General features: G+C 40.7%; 1 protein-coding gene across 1 annotated transcript in view; it reads right to left on the bottom strand.

The window, feature by feature from the left end:
• Positions 1 to 1,545: 1,545 nt before the first annotated feature.
• Positions 1,546 to 24,563, bottom strand: part of grm5b (glutamate receptor, metabotropic 5b) — a 67,275-nt gene continuing 44,257 nt past the window's right edge. Inside the window, exons 7-18 of the mRNA XM_030743861.1 lie at positions 17,010 to 17,245; positions 16,123 to 16,244; positions 14,663 to 14,787; positions 14,405 to 14,573; positions 14,040 to 14,166; positions 11,257 to 11,374; positions 10,934 to 11,120; positions 10,580 to 10,738; positions 9,540 to 9,665; positions 8,742 to 8,924; positions 8,050 to 8,216; positions 1,546 to 2,905 (exon numbers count right to left, since the gene is read on the bottom strand). Of these exons, the coding sequence (XP_030599721.1) occupies positions 1,810 to 2,905; positions 8,050 to 8,216; positions 8,742 to 8,924; positions 9,540 to 9,665; positions 10,580 to 10,738; positions 10,934 to 11,120; positions 11,257 to 11,374; positions 14,040 to 14,166; positions 14,405 to 14,573; positions 14,663 to 14,787; positions 16,123 to 16,244; positions 17,010 to 17,245 (2,815 nt within the window). The 3' untranslated portion in view covers positions 1,546 to 1,809. The remainder of the gene's footprint in view (positions 2,906 to 8,049; positions 8,217 to 8,741; positions 8,925 to 9,539; positions 9,666 to 10,579; positions 10,739 to 10,933; positions 11,121 to 11,256; positions 11,375 to 14,039; positions 14,167 to 14,404; positions 14,574 to 14,662; positions 14,788 to 16,122; positions 16,245 to 17,009; positions 17,246 to 24,563) is intronic.

Raw genomic sequence — 24,563 nt, forward strand, 5'->3', positions numbered from 1 at the left:
ACCTGGCTGTCTAGTCTTAATTCAGTAATTAGAAGGTTAAATCTCAAAGACACAATGCTATTTTATAAGGGGTTACATGTGTCTTGCTTTTATTTATCCATGACTTTCTGAAGTATTGTCATCACCACATGGTTGCCAGGCAACTAGCAGAGACATTTACCTGAAAGATAGAGCATGAGAGTGGTATCGATTGCCTGCTCTTGGAACGGCAGCCAATTTTCCACAATAAGGAAGAATTCCTTTAAGTCAATACAATCTGAGGTCTGGGCAATTTTCAAGTCCGTGTTTTCCTGGATCTGCTTCACTGACATTTTTATTTGGCTATACTGGATGTCAGTCATCATCAACAGTCTACTAGTATGGTCTTGTGAGACTAACAGTAATGTGGCAGCAGTATATAAAATAAACTTGACATAAAAACTCTACCTAATGCTCAATTTTTTTTGTGAACATCTTTGGTTGTTCTGCCACCTTTGTTAAAAAAAGTCATAGCACCTGAGCAACAGATGGACCTCATAGTGGCTGAGGAGGAGGCTCCCCAGCTCGAATCTATCAATTTGCGCCCACTAACATTATAGATTGCCGTGATTTCAATTAAACCCATTCAAAGCGCCGTCTGTGATGAAACAGAGCGACTGTGTCTTGCTGACATATTGTATGGAGAAAATGTCATGACTGGGATCCAGCTAAGCCTTACAAAATGCAGTGGTAAATGTCACACATCAACATTCAGCTTAGAGATCAGGTGTCTGCCGATGATCCACCTGAACCAGATTTAATGACTAAGATGTTTATGGTAAAACAAGGCCTGGTCTTATCAGTCCCCTCCTCTTCCTCTTTCTCAAGTCACAGACAGAAAGCTACAAAAGGTTTGGTCCCAACAGCTTCAGGAATCACGTAGAAAACATACATTCAAACTTCTGAAGAAAACCAACTGGAAGAGTAGAAAATACTGAAACACTCACAGGATAAAAGAAAGCTGCAAGACAGAGAGGGGCCAGGGACGTAAATAGGTTGGAGCGGGCCAGAAAGCTGAATAAATGAAAAAGTGGTTCTTAACATACCGCCTTAATATGTTCACACTGTTAATGCAATGCACTTTGTCAGAAGCATGTTGGATTTATGATCAAAGAAAAATCCATAACCTCATACATATTTACAGTGTTTCCCTTACATTGTATTTGTATCGGTGTGCCCACAGTTGAGTTTGTAAATGTGCACCTGTGTGTGTCTATGAGCCAATGTATATGTGCCCTTGATAGCCTCTGATAACTCTTATAGGCTGAAGGAGTCTTAACTCATCAATACTATTTGCTGTCATGTTGCCATCATTTCTGATTAACTAAGATACGGTAAAAATACACTCGCACTACCACGCACACACTCACGCTACTGCGCACACGCACATTCACAATTTCTAATTAGTTGACAGCCAAGTTACCTTAAGGCCACTACCCAAAGCTAAGGGATGAGTAGCCTTAGACCTTCACAAATGATCCCTGGCGTTACTGGCGTTATCACAACACCTCAAAGTTATAGTGGCCAATTTTGCAGTTTTCCATCCACATTCGGGAGAAACGGCAAGAAAATACAACATGAGCAAGTTTCTTATACTTGCAACTCACTGCAAACATGTAAACACAAACACAGCTTGGTGTCTTAACCAACCTGTCCTACATTTCTCCTTAACTTCAGGATTTTTATTTTCCCCACACAGGGAAAAATGGATTCATCTACCCATTCTCTTTTCTCTTTACAACCTGTGTTGTTTTTGAGTGCTTTTCTTCTTTCCTGTGATTCATCTCTGCCTCACAGCGAGGATGAACTCTGGCTGTAGTTTCTGAGTGTCAGTCTGGTGTACCTGGGGGAAGGGGGTGAGGGTGGAGGGTGGGAGGGGACTGGAGGGAGATAAAGACCTGTCTCTGAGACAGGTGAGCCACTGCTGGAAGCCAGAGAGTCACGGAAGGGTGACGGAGGAGTCAAAGCGATTAGCTCCTCCTCCAACTCTGCCCTCCTCAGAGGGGAGTCGGTGAGGCAGCTGAGCCGAGCCCCGCGCATGGGGGAGCGGGACGGGGAGGCCTGGGGGTGGGGGGGTGGCAGAGGGTAAGGTGAATGAGGCATAGAGTGAACAGGACAGCCACCACGGCCCCCCAAGCTTGATTCAACAGGGGGGAGGGGCTGGACATCTGCGTAGGTGGTGAGGGTCGGGGGCATCTGGATTTCATGGGGCAACAGGTAGGGGTCGGTGGGATGAGGAGACGGAGGTGTGTGTTTGTGCACGTGCGAGTGTGATGTGTGTGAGTGTGATGGAGAGGATGAGAGCATCATGCTGTTGAGCTCCGTGATGTTGGCAGTGAAGCGGTTAACCACACAACTGATCTGATCCATCAGTGAACTTTGGGGCTCGCCTGTGCGATCATCTACAACCACCAATCGGCCGTCACTCCCAGTCACAATAGAGCTGCTGCTGGGAGGACCGCAACTGCTGCCGCTGCCACCACTGCAGACGCTGCTCGGGTACTTTGGAATACTTCCCATCTGAGGCTCCTCCCCTGAACCTGCTCCTATTCTCTGGCTGACTGTGCTGATCGGTGAAGGGGTCTGTGGCCGGTATGTGATCGAGTAGCGCTCCTCTGCTTCTGAGAGCTCATACAGGGTCTTGTCGGCGACAGTGTCAGGATGAGTGGGTAGGGAGGACATGGACGGTAGAGAGGGCAGAGGGACATGTGGTGGCAGGTCAGCCCCACCACAATAATGCTCCTCAGAGGTTTTGGAGAAAGGCTTAATAACAGCAGTTTGATTGTTCTCTTTTTTCTTGATGTGGAATGATAACCGCTGCCACAGGTGGTTCCCACGTGAACTGCTGCGCTCTGTCTGTGCCCACGATACTGATTTACCATTGGAGCTGCAGAAAAGGAAGAAAAAGAGACAAGAGAGAGGGGGAAAGATTGAATTTATTTCGGTACATGCACACACTTTAATAAAGCCAGTCTAAATGAATACAAACATTTCTCTTCTTCCATCGGCAGACTCATTTTTGTGGCATCATAACTGCAATTTCTTTCAAATAAAACATAAAGCAGTTATTGTTTATATTCTACTCAGAGGATTTGCTTGTGGTCCTATTATTACTATATAAAACATTACAGTGTATAGCATTTCAAACCTAAAATATTATTTCTAAATCAATTTTATACTTGTTTCTCCAATCAAGTTCAATTTATTATGCTGTTCATTATTTTAAGTCTTTCTAGTTACAGTCATGTGAAAAAGCAAGTTTTTACAGGATTCTATGCAGTCTTGCAAAAATCAAAACAAACAACTACGTGCGGCCTTATGGGAAATGAAGTTTATAGGATTTACAGAAAGTGTGCAATAATTATTTAAACAAAATTAGGCAGGTGCATAAGTTTGGGCACCCTTGTCGTTTTATTGATTTGAATACCTTTAGCACTAATTATTGGAACACAAAATTTGTTTTGTAAGCTCATTGACCCTTGACCTACATACACAGACAAATCCAATTATGAGAAAGGGTTAAGGTGGCCAATTGCAAGTGTTTCTCCTCTTTGCATCTTCTCTGAAGAGTGGCAACATGGGAGCCTCGAAACAACTCTCAAATGACCTGAAGACAAAGATTGTTCAACATCATGGTTTAGGGGAAGGATCCAAAAAGCTATCTCAGAGATTTCAGCTGTCAGTTTCCACTATGAGGAACATAGTGAGGAAATGGAAGACCACAGGCACAGTTCTAGTTAAGGCCCGAAGTGGCAGGCCAAGAAAAATCTCAGGTAGTCAGAGGCGAAGGATGGTGAGAACAGTCATAGAGCAGCTCCAAAGACCTACAACATCATCTTGCTGCAGATGGTGTCACTGTGCATCGTTCAACTATTCCACGCACTTTGCACAAGGAGAGGCTGTATGGGAGATTAATGCAGAAGAAGCCTTTTCTGCACACACGCCACAAACAGTCGCTTGAGGTCTGCTAAAGCACATTTGGACAAGCCAGCTTAATTCTGGAATAAGGTTGCTGTGGACTGATGAAAGTAAAATTGAGTTATTTGGACATAACAAGGGGCGGTATGCATGGCGGAAAAAGAACACGGCATTCCAAGACAAACACTTTTACCCACAGTAAAATTTGGTGGTGGCCAGTGCAGGTACTGGGAATCTTGTTAAAGTTGAGTGTCGCATGGATTCCAGTCAATATCAGCAGATTCTTGAGAACAATGTTCAAGAATCAGTGACAAAGTTTAAGTTGTGCCAGGGCTGGATACTTCAACAAGACAACGACCCCAAACACTGCTTAAAATCTACTAAGTCATTCATGCAGAGGAACAAGTACAACGTTCTGGGACGGCCATCTCAGTCCCCAGACCTGAATATTATTGAAAATCTGTGGTGTGATTTAAAGCAGGCTGTCCATGCTCGGAAACCATCAAACCTGACTGAACTGGTGATGTTTTGTAAAGAAGAATGGTCCAAAATACCTTCATCCAGAATCCAGACTCTTATTGGAAGCTATAGGAAGCGTTTAGAGGCTGTTATTTCTGCAAAAGGAGGATCTACTAAATACTGTAATTTTTCTGTTGGGGTGCCCAAACTTATGCACCTGCCTAGTTTTGTTTAAATAATTATTGCACACTTTCTGTAAAGCCTATAAACTTCATTTCACTTCTCAAATATCACTGTGTTCATCTGCTATGTGACATATTTAACTGAAATTGCTGATCCAAACAACCAATGATTTATAAAAGGAAAATCATGAAAATTATCAGGGGTGCCCAAACTTTTGCATACCACTGTACCTCATACCAACTGGCAAACACGGTGGTGGAGGGGTGATGATTTGGGCTTGACCTTGCAGTCACTGAGTCAACCATACCAAAATATTCTAGAGTCAAATGTGAGGCCATCTGTCTGACAGCTAAAGCTTAGCTGAAATCGGGTCATGCAACAGAACAGCAGTCCCCAGCATAACAGTAAATCTAAAACAAAATTATTGAAAAAGAAAAGAATCAAGGTGCTGCAACAGCTCAGTCGAAGTCCAGACATCAACTGGATTGAAATGCTCTGGTGGGACCTTAAGAGAGACGTGTTCCCAAACACCTCAAAGAACTGATGCAATGTTGTAAAGAAAAATGAATCTAAATTCCTTCACAATGATGTGAGAGACGAATTCATACTGAAAGTCATGATTTCAAGTTGCTGCTTAAGGTGCTTCTACAAGCTATTGAATCATGGGGTGTACTTAGTATTTCACAGGACTGCATAGAGTCCCATGAAAACTTTCTTTTTTCTTTTTTACATGTCTGTATCTGTCTAAGTCATGACAATGAATACTGTAGATACAAATATATTCAAATGCAACCTTTACTCAAACACAGAACCCAGTTTGACTTTATAAGCTCAGTAATTTAAGCTTATAAAGTCAGTAACTTGTTCTTCAATGTTCTTTGTCAGGTTCTCTCATCCTGCTTGTATTTCTTCCTCCAACTTAGATTTTTTTTCATTTTTCTCTGCTTCACATCAGTCACAGCGCTTCCACCCTCTTACCACCACCTCCATCCTTTTGTCAGGTTAATTAGTGTGATTAATCTAAAGTTGAACTCCTGATTAAAAGTTGCACCACCGTGACTGAGAGTGAAACAAACTCAAATCACTCTGGAGACACACCTACACGTAGACTGCTTATACACACACACACACACACACACACACACACACAAAACCATATGGCACACATGTTGATGTGAGTCTAGGACTGGCTTTGGAGCAAACATGATGAAGCCAAGCATGAGGCTTGCTGTGCAATCCGAAGAAAGATTTGATTTTATCTTATGTTTATATTTTATCCTATTAGAAATAAGGGTTCTGAAAGGGCTCTTCTTGGTTCTACCAGAAACATTACAAGAAGAGACAAACCACTTGAAGAACCCTAAACAGAACAAAACAGTAGTATGACCTATCCATACCACCAAAAAGCCAATCATATGCTATGAACCCTCACCAGCTCCACTATACTAATAATAAAGAAGGTACTTTTGGACTAAAGGACCATTTTCATAGTTCTTCTTCCACACTGCTGGAGTTCACAGAACTCAGTTTTTAGGGTCTTTTTGTAGCTCATCCCTTGCTTTCATTCAATTGTGAGACTCTTGGTACATGAGTTAGAGGACAGCTTTATTCAGGCTTTTCCACTGACATCATTATTATGCGTCCATACTCTGTGTCCTGTACTACTTCACTGTAAGTGGCTTATGATTTATCTGATATACTCGGTGGACCTTGGCCTGATGTTGCTGCCCTTGTTCTCTTCCCTCTCTGCTGTGTCACCATTGCTGGTGATAGATTTAAATTCAGCTATTATACTCTTTAAGGCTAGCTTCTTGTTAGATACTGCATCATCTCTTTGTTCTGATGACTTGCACATAATTTTTTGGCAATTTCACCATCAACTTCAAAACTATGCAGAGAGCAAACCTCAACTTCTGTGTCAAACTGACTTGACTTTTGTATCAAGGTATCAACACTGGTGCTGAGAGCTGGGTCCCATGCTACTACCCAGAGACCTAACAGCAATTTCCCTCAGAAGAGTCTATCTAAGGAAGGCGCAGTGGATGAAGAGCACATCTAAGGTTTCACTCATCTACCCCTTTCTTTTGATAATAACGAAGTTGTGCACCTTGAAGTGTGTGTTGTGCATCTCAGTACAACTCAAATTTCTACTGTAATATCTGGAAGCATCTGAGGAAGAAGATTTGGCACATAACACCACAAGTGCCATCATGCGCTTGCTCTCAGTGCAATGAAAAGACAGGAATATTTTGGCCACACCAGCACACTTGCTGCTTGCCACTTTTCATCCTCGCCAAATTTGGCTCCCTGTGACGTAAAGGAGCCACATTTTGAAGAAGAGAACAGAAAAATTGAAATCAGATATGTTTTGTGCTTTTAATGTTCAGTGTTTCCAAACTTTTTGTCGCACTTTGTATAGAACTGGAAAATGCTCAGAAAATAAGTTATATTTGCACCCTTAGTATGTGGTGGGGCATACTGGGTGAAACCTTTCAATAAAGGTTTCAGGCATGACACGTATGGGGACGAGCCAATGAACCCTGTTAGGGTCTGTTTACCCCCTTAATTTCTAAGAATGTGCTAAAGACAAATCCAGTACTTTTCCATAGTTCAGACATCAGTCAAATACTTCTCTTTCTCAAATCTGTCTTTTTGTCCTCAGGTTTGCTGGACTCGTGTCTGTCTGCGCCTGTTCAGACTACACAATGACAGCATCTCAGAGGCAACAGCTCCGGCCCTATACTGAAGAGACAGCCCTCTGCCAATTACCACCACCCACAGAGAATGACAGGACCATAAGAGAGAGGGGAAGAGCAAAATAAAGCGAATGAAGAAGGAAACACTTGTGACATTTCATATAAGAGTGTGACTGAAATCTTGCTTGCCAAGGGTGAGCTGGAGTAACCTGCTGACAAACGAAAATGTGTTCTTGTCTATTTTTTCTCCCCTTTTCATTCCGGGCAAGTGGCCGTGCGTCACTCCCTTTGTGTCTTTTGATCAGTTCCTTGTCACTGTAGATGACTTGTGGATGGCCTTAAGCAGGGTGTGAAAGCTATTATGTCTCTTTGATCAAACTACTCCTTTACCCTTTTCTATTTTATCTTCCCATCACTTCTCCTCTTAATCGCTCTCTCTATCCATCGTCCTCTCCATTTATAATTCTCTTTTTAGTATTTTCCTTATCCCTTCTTCAGTTCATTCCCATCTCTTCTTCTGCTGTGTCTCCATTAGGCAATTGTCTGCAGTTCATTTTAGGGTCAGAAGAACAGTCAGGCAGACCGAGCAGAGTTCAGGGAATCAATCTCTTAGAGAGCTCAAACACACACTCACACACACACGTGTACACACCATAAATAGTTTCAGAGTGGGCCACTGGAGAAATGGCACCTTTGAATATAACTGAAGAGCAACCTGGCATTAACCTGGTCAACAAGCCTCTAGGGTACACACAATCCACACACGCAGAAATACCTGAGTGTCTCTCCAGTGGAGCCTCTTCGTTTCCACAGGTTAACCAGACTAGAGGAGCGGCTGGCAGCTGAGGACGATTTGCCATCGCCCACATGCATGCGCACCACTGTGCTAGTGGTGAAGGCACTACGCACATTACGCTCTGGTTTGGCCAGAATGATGTACACCTGACAAAAACAATTAGAAAAAAGAAAAAAAAATACTATTTACTGTCATTTACTGTACAGTAACTGCAAAGATAAACAGCACTATGCAAACACTTTGATTGTGTTTGTCTGCACAAATCTGTCTTTTAATATTTTTTTTCAGATTGTAATGAAGCCCCTTATGACTCAACTTATTAATGTAAAACTAAAAAGGAAATTCTTAAAAGAAGCCTCTGCTAAGTATTTTGATTGACTGCATTTCTTATTTAGGCTCGTTGTAGCTCCACAAGAAAATCTAGATCCAGACATTACAAGTGTGAAACATCTGTGATAATACTTTCTTTGAATGTTAGCATTCAAGCATTCAAAACCTGACTTAAATTCTCACTTTCATGGAACAAATAGTTTTATTGTGTGCAAGACATCACTATAGAAAGAGTTACTTGAAGCTTAATATACCTTATGCTCAGATTTAGTTTGCAACTGTAGGTTTTAGGTAATATCCATCTAAAGAAATGAAAAGCATTCAAATCAAAGCAACCTTACCTTGGGTACAAACATGCAGCACAGAGCCACAGTGGCACTGAGGCTGACACTGAAGCACATGGTGATAATTTTGTAGTTAGAGCCAAAGTAGATGGGTACAAATGCCAGCCAGATAATACAGGTGGTGTACATTGTAAAGGCAATGTACTTAGCCTCATTGAAGTTAGCTGGGACGTTGCGGGTCTTGGAGAGAAAGAGAAGTATACATAAACATTGCTTCATTTCCTTACTGCTGCTGTTGTGCATTTTGCTGTGATTAAGAAAAATGTAGATGCTGCTAGCTCGTTACAAAGTAGACAGCGATACACATTGTTAAGCCCTTACATTTGTCATTTTATTGCTAGCTACACAATCTGTGCAAGTGAATTAGGTGAGGCACGGGGTCCCAAACCTCAGCCTCCAAAGTTAAATGGATTTACGCTGCTGCTGTGTTTAAAACATGGTTAGTTTATTTGTCTGAAGTGCAATGCGCTTAATTTTCTGTCTCTTTTTACAACTCTGCTCTCACGCTCCACAGAAAATGGATGGCCGGTGGCCAAGGATAATCACAACATTGACTTTATAATTTGATTGGGGTAACGCAATTTAATTTACTGCCGTCAAAAGATTTTATAGAGGCAAAAACACAGTGGCTTAATCATTTTTTTCACGTTATGTCTGTGTAAGCCTTCTCATATGTAGAGCTACTCAATGACATATTCAGTGTTGTGTTATAGAAATAATGCAAAACTGTCATGGTTTGATGGTCGTTTGATATTTAAGTGGTAATGAGCCAAAGTGACAAACACTATCTGGTACCTTGAAGGCATAAAAGGTGCAGCTGAGGATAAGCAGGCCATTGTATCCCAGCGGGGCAACCACTCCGAGGTTAGTGGTGTTGCAAATGAGGTTGACCTGGCGGATGCTGGGGTAGTCATGGATTACCTGCAGACACCAGAGGGAACATGAAATGCCTGTGACGATGCTGTTGCTACAATCTTTTTATTGCTTCTTTAAGAAAAATGGGAACTGACCGCAATTATTTAACAGAGGAGTCAAAAAATACGGTTGAGGAAGTCATGCACTGGTATTTCATGAGGATACTGCCCACCCTGTCAGATTTATTCAGAGATTACAGCAGATAATTACCAAATTTATTTGTAATCAGTTTTTCAAATCATAATGTGCTGTTGTCTTGATGCATGCTCAATCATCCAGGAAAATCCCAGAAGGCTCATTCTGTTCATCTGGAAGTAGATCTCAGACTGAGACTGATGAGACTGAGGAAGTCACTTGGATGGGTGACAAAACGTTTCTCCCACTAAAAACAACGTCCAGATGAACCGAATCAGGTTTCTGGGATAATGTGCAATTAGACAATTTTGAATGTAACAATATCAGACTAACAAGGAGGTGACTCAATATCTAGCCAGACTGCATCCATTTAGCAGTATACACTCAAAATTTGAGCTGTGGTCTTGATTAGTACTTGTGTTTAAAAATTCGTGCTGCCTTTTATCTGCAAACCAAATCAGTTATTTATAAGCAGTCTAATCTCTGTCAACATTAAAACGCTCAGTGTCACACCTGAGGAAACGTCTGCAACCGGTGCAGTAGTTCTGCTTTATTATCTGGTTTAACGTATTCAAAACATACAAATCCAATAAGGCACACTGCTTTGACTTTTAGTTTTAACAGGGTGACTGCGATCTGTAATATATTAGATTGCAAAATGATTCTCTGGATATAGTCTATTTTTGTTTTATTTTGTTTAAATGGAGTTAGAGTCTCATTACTCTAATCTCTGATCAGACTTGCTCTTCGATTAATATTTTTCTACTAAACAACACAAAGCTTACGTCTGGGGGCTCCATGAGGAAGAGAGCCACAATGATGCCCAGCTGTAGCAGTATGAGGAGGAAGGCAATGATAAGCTGAGCACAGGCAGACATGAAGCGAGGTTTCTTTGTGCAGATCTTCTTCTTGCTTCCTGCCAGGATCCGAGCAATGCGGTTTGTCTGGGGTCAGATCCAAAAAATTATCAGAACATGCAGTAAATACTGAACATGCTGCAATTTGCTTTCTCTATTTCTACAGTGCAGCCACTGTTATTATGCAAACATCAATGAAAAAACACATTAACCACACATTGTTCATAACTGCTGCACCCTTCATTTCATAGCTACTTCACAAATGCTTAACTCAGCCCCTACCTTGGTGACAAGTGCAGAGTAGCTCATGGCAGGTGACAGGCCTATTCCCAGTCGTTGGAGGTAGCAATGGATGACGTGGGGTTTGGCTATGAGGCTAAAGGTACACAGGTATCCTAAGCAGATACCTGCCAGTATTATGTAACACAGCTCCCTACTTGAAGATTTCACTACTGGGGTGTCCCGGAACCTGAATACACACATTCAGACAGTTATGCACAGAAACACAAACATGCACGTGAAGACATAAAGGCACAAAAGCAAGTCAACATGCAGGAAAGCAATAAAAAGTTCAAAGGTGGTAAGAAATAAAAGAGACATATTACCTAATAAAGACTGCGGTGACAAAAAATGTAGCCATTAGACCGAGGCAGGCAAACACCACAGCAGCAATGGGTTCAGGGTCTCCCCAAAGCAGGTACTGCACCGGTATTGGGTCGCAGCCTGGCGACAGGGGAGATATCAGTTGTTAATGTTTTTTCTTCAGACAAAATTAATAATTTTATTCAAGAAGATTTTGTTAGAAATGCCACAGTTTTGTTCAACATTTAACTGAATATTTCACTTTGAAGTTCACTCTCGCACTTTGTTTTCCATCTCTTAAATCCAGTTTTAAGCATTCTGAATCAAATTGGACTTCAAGGGCTTTCCAAATGTCCAACAACCTGCACAGGTCACAGCTGGGGTTTCACATGTTAGACCTCCAGGCGAGAAAGGCTCGAAAGTTATGTGGCTGACCAGCTTTGCCTGCAACGTATGCAACTCATGTATGCAGCAGCTCTCCGATTTGGTATAAAATACACGAGAAGCAAACAGAGGGGTTGTTAGTGTAGGTGGCCAAATGAGATAATGATATTTATTTATTTATATTTAGTTACTATCAGTATATAATCATCCCATTATTAAATTACGGTACCTTTATTTACCATTGTTCCCATATTACAGATTAACTTTTTCTTTCTTGCACCTCTTTCACTGCTATGCTGCAACTCTCCTTTTCTTTGTAATAATCCATCCATCACTCTGCCTGTTTCTATTTCCCCCCAATATCTTCCTCATCTCTCCACATCCTCATACCTCCCACCTAGTTCTGTAATTCTCTACCTCCATCTCTGCCTTCCTCATAGGCAAGGAGATAAAGTGTCATTAATTAAAGGGACAGTTCTAATTATGATCCGTCTTAATGCTTGCTGAAATATTGGTCAGTCTAGACATACTTTAGAAGAAAGAATGAAGAGTCTCTTTCTAAGACTTTCTGTCCCCAATACAGTTTCACTTTTTTACTTTTTTTTGCCTCCATGCTTTCTCTGTCAACACACATGCACTGTTTATAGAACACTGCATGGAACAAACAGAAAAGACATTAAAAAAAACTTAAGACTTGAAGTGACTTTGCATTTAACATGGTCTACAAAGTTTATTATATTAGTAATGTGGTTAGGTCTAAAGGCATAAACAAAAGCATAAATGGGAGCCAAAGGGGCAGTAAACAAACAGAGAAACAAAGTCAGGCAGGAGCTCACTTGCAGGCTTAAATCACAGAGAGGTCCAAAGTGCAATTTCAATGGAACAAAAACTAATTAAAATCTTTCTGAAAAGGTATCCATATCTTTTTCCTTCCTTCATCTTCAGAATATTTATGAATGCTTGCAAGTAAATACCCATATAACTGTTCCACATAATAAACATAGTTCTTATCATTACCTCAGCAATTACCTTTGTAATAAACAAGATCTACAGTAACTGTCTTTTCCCATCATACAAACTAAAGATCACCCACTAATGACAATGTAAGGTGGGTGGAAATTTAGCTCCAATTAATGCTGCCCACATAAATCTAGGCACTGGGTTGGAAATCCCAGATCAGTGTTTTTCCTCTTGGGCTTTCTCAGAGGAGCCCAAAAGCATTGGCAAAGTCAGCAACTTACAGCCACCATTTGAAGGGTGCAGTCAAAATGAAGTTTTGAGGTAAACTCCTTCAAACAATCTCAGACTCAGACTGTGGAACTTTACCAATCAGTGGAGAGGCTCAAATCCCATGGCTAATCCTCCCCTTTTCTCCTTTTTTTCACTCTCCCTCGCTGCTGCTCGTGACGGAGCCTCTATTCATCTCCATCCCACTTTCACCATGACTTTAATTTTTCTTTTTCCTCGCCCATTTTTTTCTTGTTTTTGTTCCATTGCTGCTTAAAAAACTATTCCATATCTTTCTATGGTTTTTGGCAGCCATTTTGCTTCTGTCCTTGTCAGCTGAGACCTTGCTTTACCTGTTCTCTCAGCCTCTTTTTTTCCCCCTCTCTATCGTGCTTTTTCTTGCCTTCCTTTTGGTCTGAAGGAGAAAGATCAAAATGTCTGCTGGGGGAACAGTGCAAGCTTTTGTTTGTGTGTTTACACCTCATTATTACTGTTCCATATAGCCCCGCAGGGGGACACGCAGCACTTATTGTTGACGAAACGAGACACATGCATGTAGTCACACACTATGAACCTACACTCACGAACACTAATGAATACACGGATAACCCCAATTAAGCCTCCATTTCTTTATCTTCTTTTGCCACTGTCAGCTTTCTGCTTATCATTTCTCATTGACTTTCTCCCTGTTTTTTTGTTTAAAGATGCTTCTGTCTCAGACAGAGAAGCTCCATCTGAATTTTCAGCCGGGCTCAATTCATGTTTTAATCATTGAGCTCGGTGAGGAGCTAGCGAGCAGCATAATGAGAAGCTGAAAGAACAACAAGGCAATGGGCAACCGCTTCGAACGCAGTGGAGGGGAAATGAATTTTCATTGCAACTGAAGTGTATTTGCATTGCAAGCTGCTCTTGATGCAGAATAATTAAAAGACGAGTGACCATGTTGGTAACAAATTAAGGATATGAGAGAGAGGGAGTGGCTGGGAGGAAACGGGAGTGGAGAAGAGGAAAGGGGGAGGAGGGAACGGTAAACGGCTGTCTCTCACTTTCTCTCTCTGGGGTAACTTTATGCTATATTATTCTGTATCTCTCCTATGATCCCAGACATGCACACATGTGGATGGAATATCTCTAAGATTGCAGGTAATGGTTACAAATAAACCACCACCACTTTTACAAATATGCAGATACTGACCTGTGAGGGCATCGTTAGGCCAGGAGCCCAGCTCGCAGGCTTGGCAGGTGTACTCATCGAACACAAATTCATTTTCTTTGCAAGGAGTGCACGTCCAGCAGCAACTCACTTCACCTTTACGGATCACCTGGGAGAGACAGAATATGCCTGTGTGTCTACATGTCTGCCTACATGCACCAGCAACTGTATTTTAGTCAGGTCGTGCAGAGAAGATACGATACTGAATGGTAAATTGCTCCACAGTCATGATAAAACTCAGCTTGTGATGAAAATGAAAATTCCTCAAGAAACCACGAAAGTAAGAATGCAATTATTAAATTATTTTAATCTAAATTAGTCTATTTTATAAAAATTTGTTAGCTTACCTTAATCTGTCCTTTGTCACAGGGGTCACTGCAGACTGACTTTATCATGGCATCCTTGTTGGGCCAGATTTCATCATCATCTATCTTTAAGCCTCTGTTGTCCCAGCTCCCAACATTTATGTAGTCATAATAGTCTTTCCCCATCTTTTTGAAGTTCATTATTTCATACCTGTTAATAAAAGGCACACATTAAACAATACATAGGCCACATAAAAAAAAAATACATCTGTGCAATCTCTGCCCAGTTAAAGCACCTACCTGCCAGGTGAGTCTCCATTTTCATCAAATAAGATTCCCTCCCCTGACACACCGGTGAAGTTGGTTTTCATCAAGAAGTCCAGAAGTGTAGCACCATCAATGGGTCGCATGGCATCACACAGACCCTTAAAATACATAAATGGTCAACAACACACAGTTACGACCTTCAGCAAATTGTGTGTAATTGGCCACTCAAACAAATGAAAGCAATAAATTATAAATGGTCAAATATTCATTCAGTTCAGCATGGGTACAATTAATTTACATATTCACAAAACATGTTGACTGTAGTTTGGAACTAACTGATTTAAAGAATCACTTTAACCGTGGCTGCTGCAGTTTAGCATTATGGGTCCAAGACTCTCTTGGGCTGTTTTCCTGTGTTTGTTCCTCCCTGCTTTACTGTCCTGTCAAAACTAAAACCTTAAAAAAGCCCCAAAATAAGAGTTTACAAAAGGTCAGATTCCCTGGTTGTATCTCTTCCACTGAATCATGTCAGAAGATTGCTTGCAACTTGCAGTATATAAACTTGCAACCATTGCTCACCTTTTATTTATTGTTCCTCAAAGTAGCGCCATGATAGTTGAACGTGTCAAAGGTCAAACTATTATTCTAAGCAAAGAAGGCCTTAGTCTGCATTACAATTATGGCTAGACTTAAGATCTAAGTAAACTTGATTACTTTTCTCTAGAGCACAATCAGGACATCATCATCAGCAGCAGCAGAAAATCCGTGTACCCAGCTTTGTTTGCCAAGAGTCAGAAAAGCAACTTTATCACAGTAATAGGGCTGTATGTAAGGAGACAAACAGAAAATGATTAATATGTTAATTAATGAGTAGTTAAGCATTTATTTACCAGTAACAGTATTGGGTTTGGGCCCAAATCTTCAAAGTATCAAATGCAAACTAGAACAGGACCTAAAATGTACCATTTTCTTTAACATGAAAATCCTTATCCTTAAGTCTTATTCCTAGCATTAATCTTGTTAAGCTGGTGGTCTGTTTTGCTTTAATTGAGAGTCTTGTATATGTAATCAGCACTAAAAGTGCTCGATCAGCCCAGTTTAACTTGCAGGAGATTCTGAAAGCTCCTGTAACATGTTTTACTCTTACAGTGGAAATAAATACATGTTGGATGGAAAACAGCTGTCACAGCTGTCAATGAGCTCAGAAAATAGTCTGAAAATACAAATGCAACTGCTCCTCAGGCATCGCTGAAGTCCTTCAGAAACCTAGGGAAAACCTTGCAGGAGGATCTTCACTAGTGTTCCCAGACTTTTTGGACACCAGCATATGTAATATGATAATAAGTCAAAAAAATGGGCCATGTGGCAGCAAAGTCTCAATACTGTTCTCTTTGTCCCACCATTTTCACTATCCATCTCTTCATCTCCCTCATTTTTCTCTTTAGTTTGTCTTAGTACACCCCTCTTTATTTATCCATCAGAGCAGCACCCACCTTATAACCTGGGCAAAGTGACCGTTGCATGTTATGCAGGCCATATGCCATTGAGTAGATAGCATTAATGACAAATCCCATCTTAGTGTCCTGTGCATATTGCTGCCGAAGTGACTCTCGCTCTGCAAAAGTGAATGGGTAGGGTTGGGGAGGAGGAAAATTGGGTTAGTGAGGAAGGGTAGGAAGAAAAAAGACAAGTATATCAGAGAAACTCTTAATTTCCCTTCAAGTTTATGAAAAACTGCCCCCCCACCCCAAACATCAAAGACTGCACCCGTTTCTCTTCCTCATCAGTTACTTCCCACCTCCACATCTCATTTCTTTCTGTCTCTGTCTCTGTCCCGTTCATTTGTATTTCACGTCCCATTTCATTAGAATACATGAGACACGGGTCCCTTTGATGCCGCGCTCACACACTGTTTTGCCTATGAATGGAGGGAAAAAAACAGAGAGAGAAAGACATGGGGGTGGATAGAAGATGAAAATAAAGGGAGGGTTCACTCAGCGCCACAAGATACATTTCCAGATGAACTGGAAAGCTGTGTGTATCCGTGTGGTCTGTGTGTAGGTGTGTGCCTGTGTGCTCACACATTCTCTTTGTTTGTTATTTGCATTAACAGCGGCCATTACAAAAGGCTATCAATAGTGGCCTGTTATGTAGACTCAAAACAATCCAGCCTCTCCTTTCTGTATTCAAGTGCAGCACACCTGTAAATTTCAGGTTTTATCCCATTATGTCTCAAGGGACTTGGCAACAATAAACCAATAAACCAACCTAATGTAACCAATAATAACACTATCATTAAAAAAAAATAAAAAAAAATGTTCAAGTGCAGTAACTACAGACTATCCCGTTCAGCTGTACTTCTATTTCTGTCTGCACTTACTGCTGCAGGTGCGGTTGTACTTGCTGTTCTCCTGTGGGTGACCTTTGAGTCGACACTGAAAGCGATGCTGCCAGAACTCTGGAAACCAAGGGTTTCTGTGGTTGTTTTCAGGACGAAGTTTAAGGTAGTACTCATCAAACCATTTGACATCAGCTGACTGGAGCTTGATGGTAATCCCGCCGGCCGCTTCCTTAACATAGCCATCTGTCACGTCGTACCTGTCCGCCCATCCATCACTGCAGAAATACAAATAAAAAGCTAATTAGAAATTTTGAGTAAACTCCAGTGAATTAATTCAAATTATCTGCACCCCCCTCCCCACGCACACTGTTTCACATCTAAACAAAATTCAATTTTTGAGTAACAGATGTCAGTGATACGGGTGAAGGCTGACATCCAACTATGAAAAATATAATTACGTATGGAAAATATAATTAAGTGACACTCTGTTTACAGTGTAATGTAGACATGATGGTCATTTATGCTTTTGGTTGGTTGTCAAACATGTAATGGCATGTGAAACAGACAAGTCAGAAGGCCCTACAGGAACGCTGCAATACTGCACAAAAGCAGAGGAAGTAGGGTACAGAATCTCCAAATTTTTGTGGGCTAAGAGCACCAAAATGCAGCTCAAGTAAGCAACACTGCTAAATTTGTAAATTTAATTATCTTTCATGAAGAGTAAGCAATGCTTCACATCTGCAAACATTCATCTTAACTCATGTATCAATTTAAAATAGTGAAAATAAAAGCCAACATATCCAGCCTTTGAAAAATGAGGGACAAAATTGCAACCATTTTTATAGAACATGGCTGTAATTCTGTAATTCTTAAATAGTTGATTCAACATTTTGTTAAACCCCTCAAATTAAAGCTGAAAGTCGGCACTTCAGTCACATTTTGATTGTTTGATTTAAAATCCACTGTGGTGGCATGCAGAGGCAAAATAACAGGAACTGTGTCACCGTCCTAAAACATATGGACCTAAATGTATATACACATCCAGGAACATGTTTTATACTGTGTGTGTGTGTGTGTGTGTGTGTGTGTGTGTGTGTGTGTGTGTGTGTGTGGGTGTGTGTGTGTGTGTGTGTGTGTGTGTGTGTGTTGCATAGTGTTACTGGTACTTTACTCAGCTTCTTCCAATTAAAATAAAAATTTTCTTCGGATGTTCATCAAGGATTGATTGTGTGATTGTTGCCCCGGACCTTTTCACAGCAGCCATTTTGAAAAAGTAGGGAATAACTAATGAAGTTAATAACGTGTGCTTCCGTTCTGTCTCAGGCCAAAATAACTGTTGTTAAATGGAATAATTCACATAAAGCTACAGAGCCAATGCCTATTTACTACTGTACAGTGAAAATAAGCAGCCCTACTCAATGATTTTGTAAAAATATTATTAGATTATAGTGTACAGAGATGCAAGTGGGTCATTTAAGTTTTATTATATCTTCATAACTAAAAAATACATAGAACATTCAGGAGTGTGTCACTGGGTTTAGGTTGACAGGTAAAGAGCAGCATCAGCAATATATAACAAATAAACCTTATCCCACACATCCACACACAAACAGACACTGTATAATACATTTATTTCATAAATTCTCCAGTTTCCTTTGCAGTAATGAGTAACAAAGTAAAACAGAAACACGTGATGGGAAATCAAGAAAAAAGTCAGAAAAACTGAAATTAAAATTTCTGGGGGAACTACTGAGAACGCTGGCATAAACACAATGATTATCAGAGAGACAGAGGACATGTGGGAGGGAGTGCTTACATCATTATGGACAATGTCCAGAAGTCATCTTATTGCTGTGAAATCAACAGAACTAGGATGCACAGACACACAAACACACACACACATACATGCATACGCCAGCCGGGTGCAGAGATGATCTAGGTCAAATGGAATATTTTGGCTGCAGCTCAGCAGCAATGCCTCGTCAGACACCAGCGAGACGAATATAACTTCCTCACAATGCACATACAAAAACTGTGGAGACATATTGCTGTATTTTGCATTTTTGGGGGGCTGGGGGTTTACTGTTCCTCAAGGAGGAACAGATGGCAAAGTGAGTGTGTCTGTGTGTGTGAGAGAGCAAGATAAAGAGAGAGAAGTGGATGTGAATGACAAATCCTTTCTCGTCCTTTCACAACTACACCCAACAAGGCCTCAAGCAAGGCATCTTTCTTTCTTTCTTTTTCTTTCTTTCTTTCTTTCTTTCTTTCTTTCTTTCTTTCTTTCTTTCTTTCTTTCTTTCTTTCTTTCTTTCTTTCTTTCTTCCTTTCTCCTTCCTGCCTTCTTGTTTCTGTCGTTCTCTCTCTGAGCCTCCAGAGAACAAAACTCATTTTCTCCAACAGCAATCCTTGCAGTCTCAGCCTGACTGAAGATGCAATGTGTGCATGCGTGTGTGTGTGTGTCCGTGTGTCTGCGTGTAACTTCTCTGGCTGCCATCAAGTGCATTTGTCTTTTTGTTATTCTTTCAATTGTTGTTGTCACCTTCTGCCTTGTGGCTATGGGTATAAATCACAGGAGAAACATTTCTAGATTGCACTCCATTACCTTAAACTTACAAATATATTTTCATAAGGATGTAATGTGTGGTGTCATATTTGTATGTGCATGTTTGTTTGTTTTTCTGTCCAATGGTTTCATATGTCACATAAAAAAAAATGAATCAAATTTCAAACAAGGTGCAGAATAACCAGCCATGGTTTATATTAACCCAAAATTAACTTAAGAAAGATTTTTTGGTTGACAATTTTTTTTCTCATTTATTATGTGCAAGGAGCCACAAACCAAAAAGGTCCATTAACTTATCCAGTAAAGTTAACACCATAATTTATCTTGATTTGAAGTCATGTTTCTTTAAAATAAGTGAAAGTCAGTGGAGCTGGAAATAGTTTTGACCGCTGACTGCTGTAAGTTTCTTTATGGCGCCATGCAGAGGATGAGGGATCGATCAGCAGCTCCCCCGAGGCAAGAAATGAAAAGATTTTGGATATTTATGTGAGTTTTTGCTCCTGGACTGTGTTTAACATAGTGCTGTATTATGAGACACAGCAGGTGGTAGAGCCAGGAAAGAAAGAAAGAAAGAAAGAAAGAGAAAGAAAGAAAGAAAGATCAATGAGATTGACAGGCAGATGAACGAAACCACAGAAGTAGACAGAGACATAGTGAGGTAAACGATCAATGATCATTAATCAGCACTATCCTCATCTCATCAATGGTTTTCTTCTTTTTTTCTCTGACACAGGTTTTTTTCCTTCCATCTGTCTTTTTTTTTTGTTTCTCTCATTATCGCCTCACCTTCAGCTTTCCCTTGAGCCCCTTTGCTCTGCTTTTCTATCCTCTTCTTTTTCATTCTCCAACTCTGTCACATTCCACTGCAGCCATCTGTAATTATGTGCCTCTCACTCTCTCTTTTTTGCCGTTTTACCAACTTCATTTTCTCACTTTTCTTTGCATGGATAATACCCATACTTTTAATACATAATCTCTCGATAATACATGGACACACTTCTCTCATGTGCTAAACTCTACCACACAAAGAAAAAAATTATATCTAAATAAAATGTTTTTATAAGCAAGAATACACTATATCACCAAAAGTATTTGCCCTACTGCCTTCACACACATATGAACTTGAGTGACATACATTCTTAATCTATAGAGTTTCATATGATGTCGGCCCACCCTTTGCAGCTATAAAAGCTTCAACTCTTCTGGGAAGGCTTTCCACAAGGAGTGTTTATGGGAATTTTTGACCATTCTTCCAGAAGTGCATTTGTGAGGTCAGATACTGATGTTTAGACCCCACTCTGCATTTAATCATTAGTTATTATTAATCTCTGGCTCTCTTCCACCACGTCTTTTGTCCTGTCTCTTCCCTCAGCCCAACCTGTCGCAGCAGATGACCGCCCCTCCCTGAGCCTGGTTCTGCCAGAGGTACCTTCCTGTTAAAAGGGAGTTTTTCCTTCCCACTGCTTGCTCATAGGGGGTCAATTTGACTGTTGGGTTTTCTCTGTAATTATTTACCTTACAATATAAAGCGACTTGAGGCAACTGTTTGCCGTGATTTGGTGCTATATAAACAAAATTGAATTGTCCATAAATTGTTTTGTTTTTTTTAAGGATTACACAACTTTTCCAGCCTTTTGTCGCTGTAGCACCCCAACCTTTGGCTTACACTCACACTACTGGCTGCAGGAAAAAAAGGGTCTGTTGTGATTTATCAACAAATTTCGAATTGGGCCCTTCAGAAAGCAATATGTTTACTGAGCTCTCCAGTATAATTGCAGCTAATGATATTTGCTCTGTTTGCTGTCTTGAATAAATAAAATAATAGTTTCTCAGATGGCATAATGACTCCCACACATTTTAGGAAATGGAAGTTGTCTCCACAAATAACACATTTTCATCTGAATTCCACATTCCTATTTTTAGTTTTTAAACTGAAACACTTGACAGCTGTTTACATGTGTATGAGTAAGTGGTTTCAGGTAGTTTAACCTTTTCTTCTCTCCACTGTTGTGCTTATTTGCATCATATGCAGTGCAATGCAGCTAAACGTGTATTTAAAATGCTTTTTTTGAATCAAACTATCTGAAAGCAGGAATTATTGATACAGGATTGATTTCATGAGAGCCTTTCTAAGAGCCTGCAAAAGACTCTTCGTGTGGGATGTGTCATGTTCAGTTTTGCTGTGGTGCAGTGCTAGTACTGTAACAAAAGACCAAGATTTGTCTTTAGCTGTGCCTCTGTGGTATCTTGGTGACTTGTTTGCATCAAAGTAGGTGGGAGGTGGAGGCACAGTCGGGGTTGAATCTTGCTTCTTTTTCACACAGCAAACTGTAGCGTTGCTGTCAAGGCTGAACACAAGCTTGAAATTGGTCTTTTTTTAATGATTGTACAGCACCTACATATGTGTAGGTGCTGTAACATGTTAATCTGAATCTTTCAAATACAAATTACTCACAGTCTGCAAAATATTTGTGGTGTCATGATTCCCAAGGAGTTGCAGTATGCAAGGAAGCAAGTCTGCACCTCTTCAACAAGGATATTAGTATTCTTTAAAAGATATTAGTATCTTTTAAAGTAGACTCACTTCATTCGGTTACAAAGTGTCAGTAACTCACTGCATGGAGTACACTGTTCTAGTTAAAGCATGAGAGAAGTTGGTGTGATGTGCAATGACTGACGCTAGTTTCCAGCACACCCACGGCTAATCTATGGTAATTGATTCCTTTTAGTTCCCACCTCATTTTCAAACGCACAACAGGAAAGCTACATGCACAAAAGCACCAAAGGTGTATGATCTTTGTGAGCACTATGCAGCTAAAGAATATTTAGCATGAAATGATTAAAGCCTGTAGGTCCTTGTATGTTCTGTGTGGGTGATGTTGCCACCTTAGCTTAAGGTGTGTGTGTGTGTGTGTGTGTGTGTGTGTGTGTGTGTGTGTGTGTGTGTGTGTGTGTGTGTGTGTGTGTGTGTGAGCAGTTTAAACTGATTGTGTACGTACCTGCGCGTGTATGTACAAGGACAGTAGTTGTATACTGTAGTACACTTGTATACTGTGTCATCATACATTAGGCTGATCAATTGCTCACTCTATTTTTGATCACAATAGCCATTTTAAATGACATCCTCGCTCTGTCTCGCTCTGTCTCTCTCCACATGTCTAGGAGCCCAAGGCCGTTGCCATGGTTTCCAGCCCACGCTCAACCTGCTGTCTGTACTTTGTGTCTCATTAGAAGCACACTGGATTTTAAGTGCATGCGCACATGCTCTCCCTCTCTCTCCGTGTCGCACACATGCACACATACTTTTCTACTCACTATTCAATTAACATCAGGCGCCCCATCTCTACCAATATTGGAAATGCTATTTGCATAGCCGTACAGTATGCCAGTGTTGTAGGCCACTGCACCACCTTAAGCAGAACTTTTAAAAACCAATTCTACATACAGAGGCCTGGGGCGATTGCCTTTCCATTCTGTTCATTCAGAGTATAAATAGAAACTGGAACTCATTTGCGAGTGATTATTAATTTTCAGTTGGCTCTTTCGTGGTTATGAAATCTATCTAAGCCAGACGTTTCTGACTCAAATTCCAGCCAAGGTTTTCCAGGTGGACTAAACACAATGAGTAAATGTTTAGGGGGGGGGGGGGGGGGTTTGTTGTTGTTCCAGCTTTTAACTTGATAAAAATATTTTCAGCATCTATCCCACGCTATCGCACTAACAATGGATTTATGAAAATAGTCTCATATGGAAAAGAAATTTAACCATCCATCATCAACTCTGAGCCTATCCCTGCTGAGCAAAAAGCAAGACGCAGAGTACCCTAAACACAGTGCATCACAGGTCAAACACAGAAATAGACAACCACACACTCACATATCAACACCTACAGTCTATAGAGAATGATGGAATAACCTATTCTGCATGATTCTGATGGGGGTGGGGGGGTGGTAGGAGAACCAAAAGCAGGCACACTGAGAACGAGAGGGCCTGGCTGGCCATGAGGTTCAAACCCCAAACCCTGAATTCGTTAATCCAGAAGATTTTACGAACTGTTTTATGAACTGGTTAATAATCAGAGATTTTGGTCCGTTATCTTGTGGTATGAGCACTTCCATGGTTCTACGGTTGGACCTCCTTTTGCCTTCGGAGCTGCCTTAATTACTTGTGGCAGAGATTCGACAAGGTTCTGGAAACATTTTGACGCGTCACACAGTTGCTGCAGATTTGATCTATGATGTGAATCTCCTGTTCCATCACATCCCAAAGGTGCTCTGTTGGATTGTGATTTGGTGACTGTGGAGGCCATCTGACTACAGCAAACTCATTGTCATGTCCAAGACACCAGTTTGAGATGATCTGAGCTTTGTGACGACTGAAAAAAAAAGTCAATAAGCTTGAGTTCATGAAGTTTACAGATAAAACTATTGTGATGACATTAAAGTGTGAACACTCCACTGAATCAAATCATGAGCTGATTGTATTTTTACACCCCCACAGCTAAACAAAAGTATCTTTGTTGATCATTTCATCTAATTTAAAATGAGCCTGTTTCAGCCATCGGTAAGTGAAACACAGCATTTGTGATTCCAAGGTTTAAAATTCATATGTGTTATTGTTTCTTCTTGCCCTCAGTTATGGTTGCAGTTGTCAGCGAGGCCCGCATTTAATTTCCAGTCTTCCTGCATTAATTTAGAAATTTGGATATCACTATAATCATTGTAGTAAAGTTGATTTAGCTCAGGAAAATAAGGTCACAGATTTTGCTTTGGCAAAATATTTGAATCTGATCTGAGGCTGTGCTGCCAATAGGTCACTTTAGTAATTAATGTCTGAGTTCAATAATAACATGCCACCCGACCCCAACCCACCCACTCTCTAGCTGCCATGGCAACCTGGCAGAGCTTCTAGATGAGCATCTGCTGCTTACAACCATAAAGAGTGCACGCACGCATAAACACAGAAACACACACGCCGGTGGTCCAGCAACAAAATCTGACAGGATTAATTAGCTGGACAGACAGCACAAG

This window comes from Archocentrus centrarchus, chromosome 13, assembly GCF_007364275.1.
Source record: "Archocentrus centrarchus isolate MPI-CPG fArcCen1 chromosome 13, fArcCen1, whole genome shotgun sequence".
NCBI lineage: Eukaryota > Metazoa > Chordata > Actinopteri > Cichliformes > Cichlidae > Archocentrus > Archocentrus centrarchus.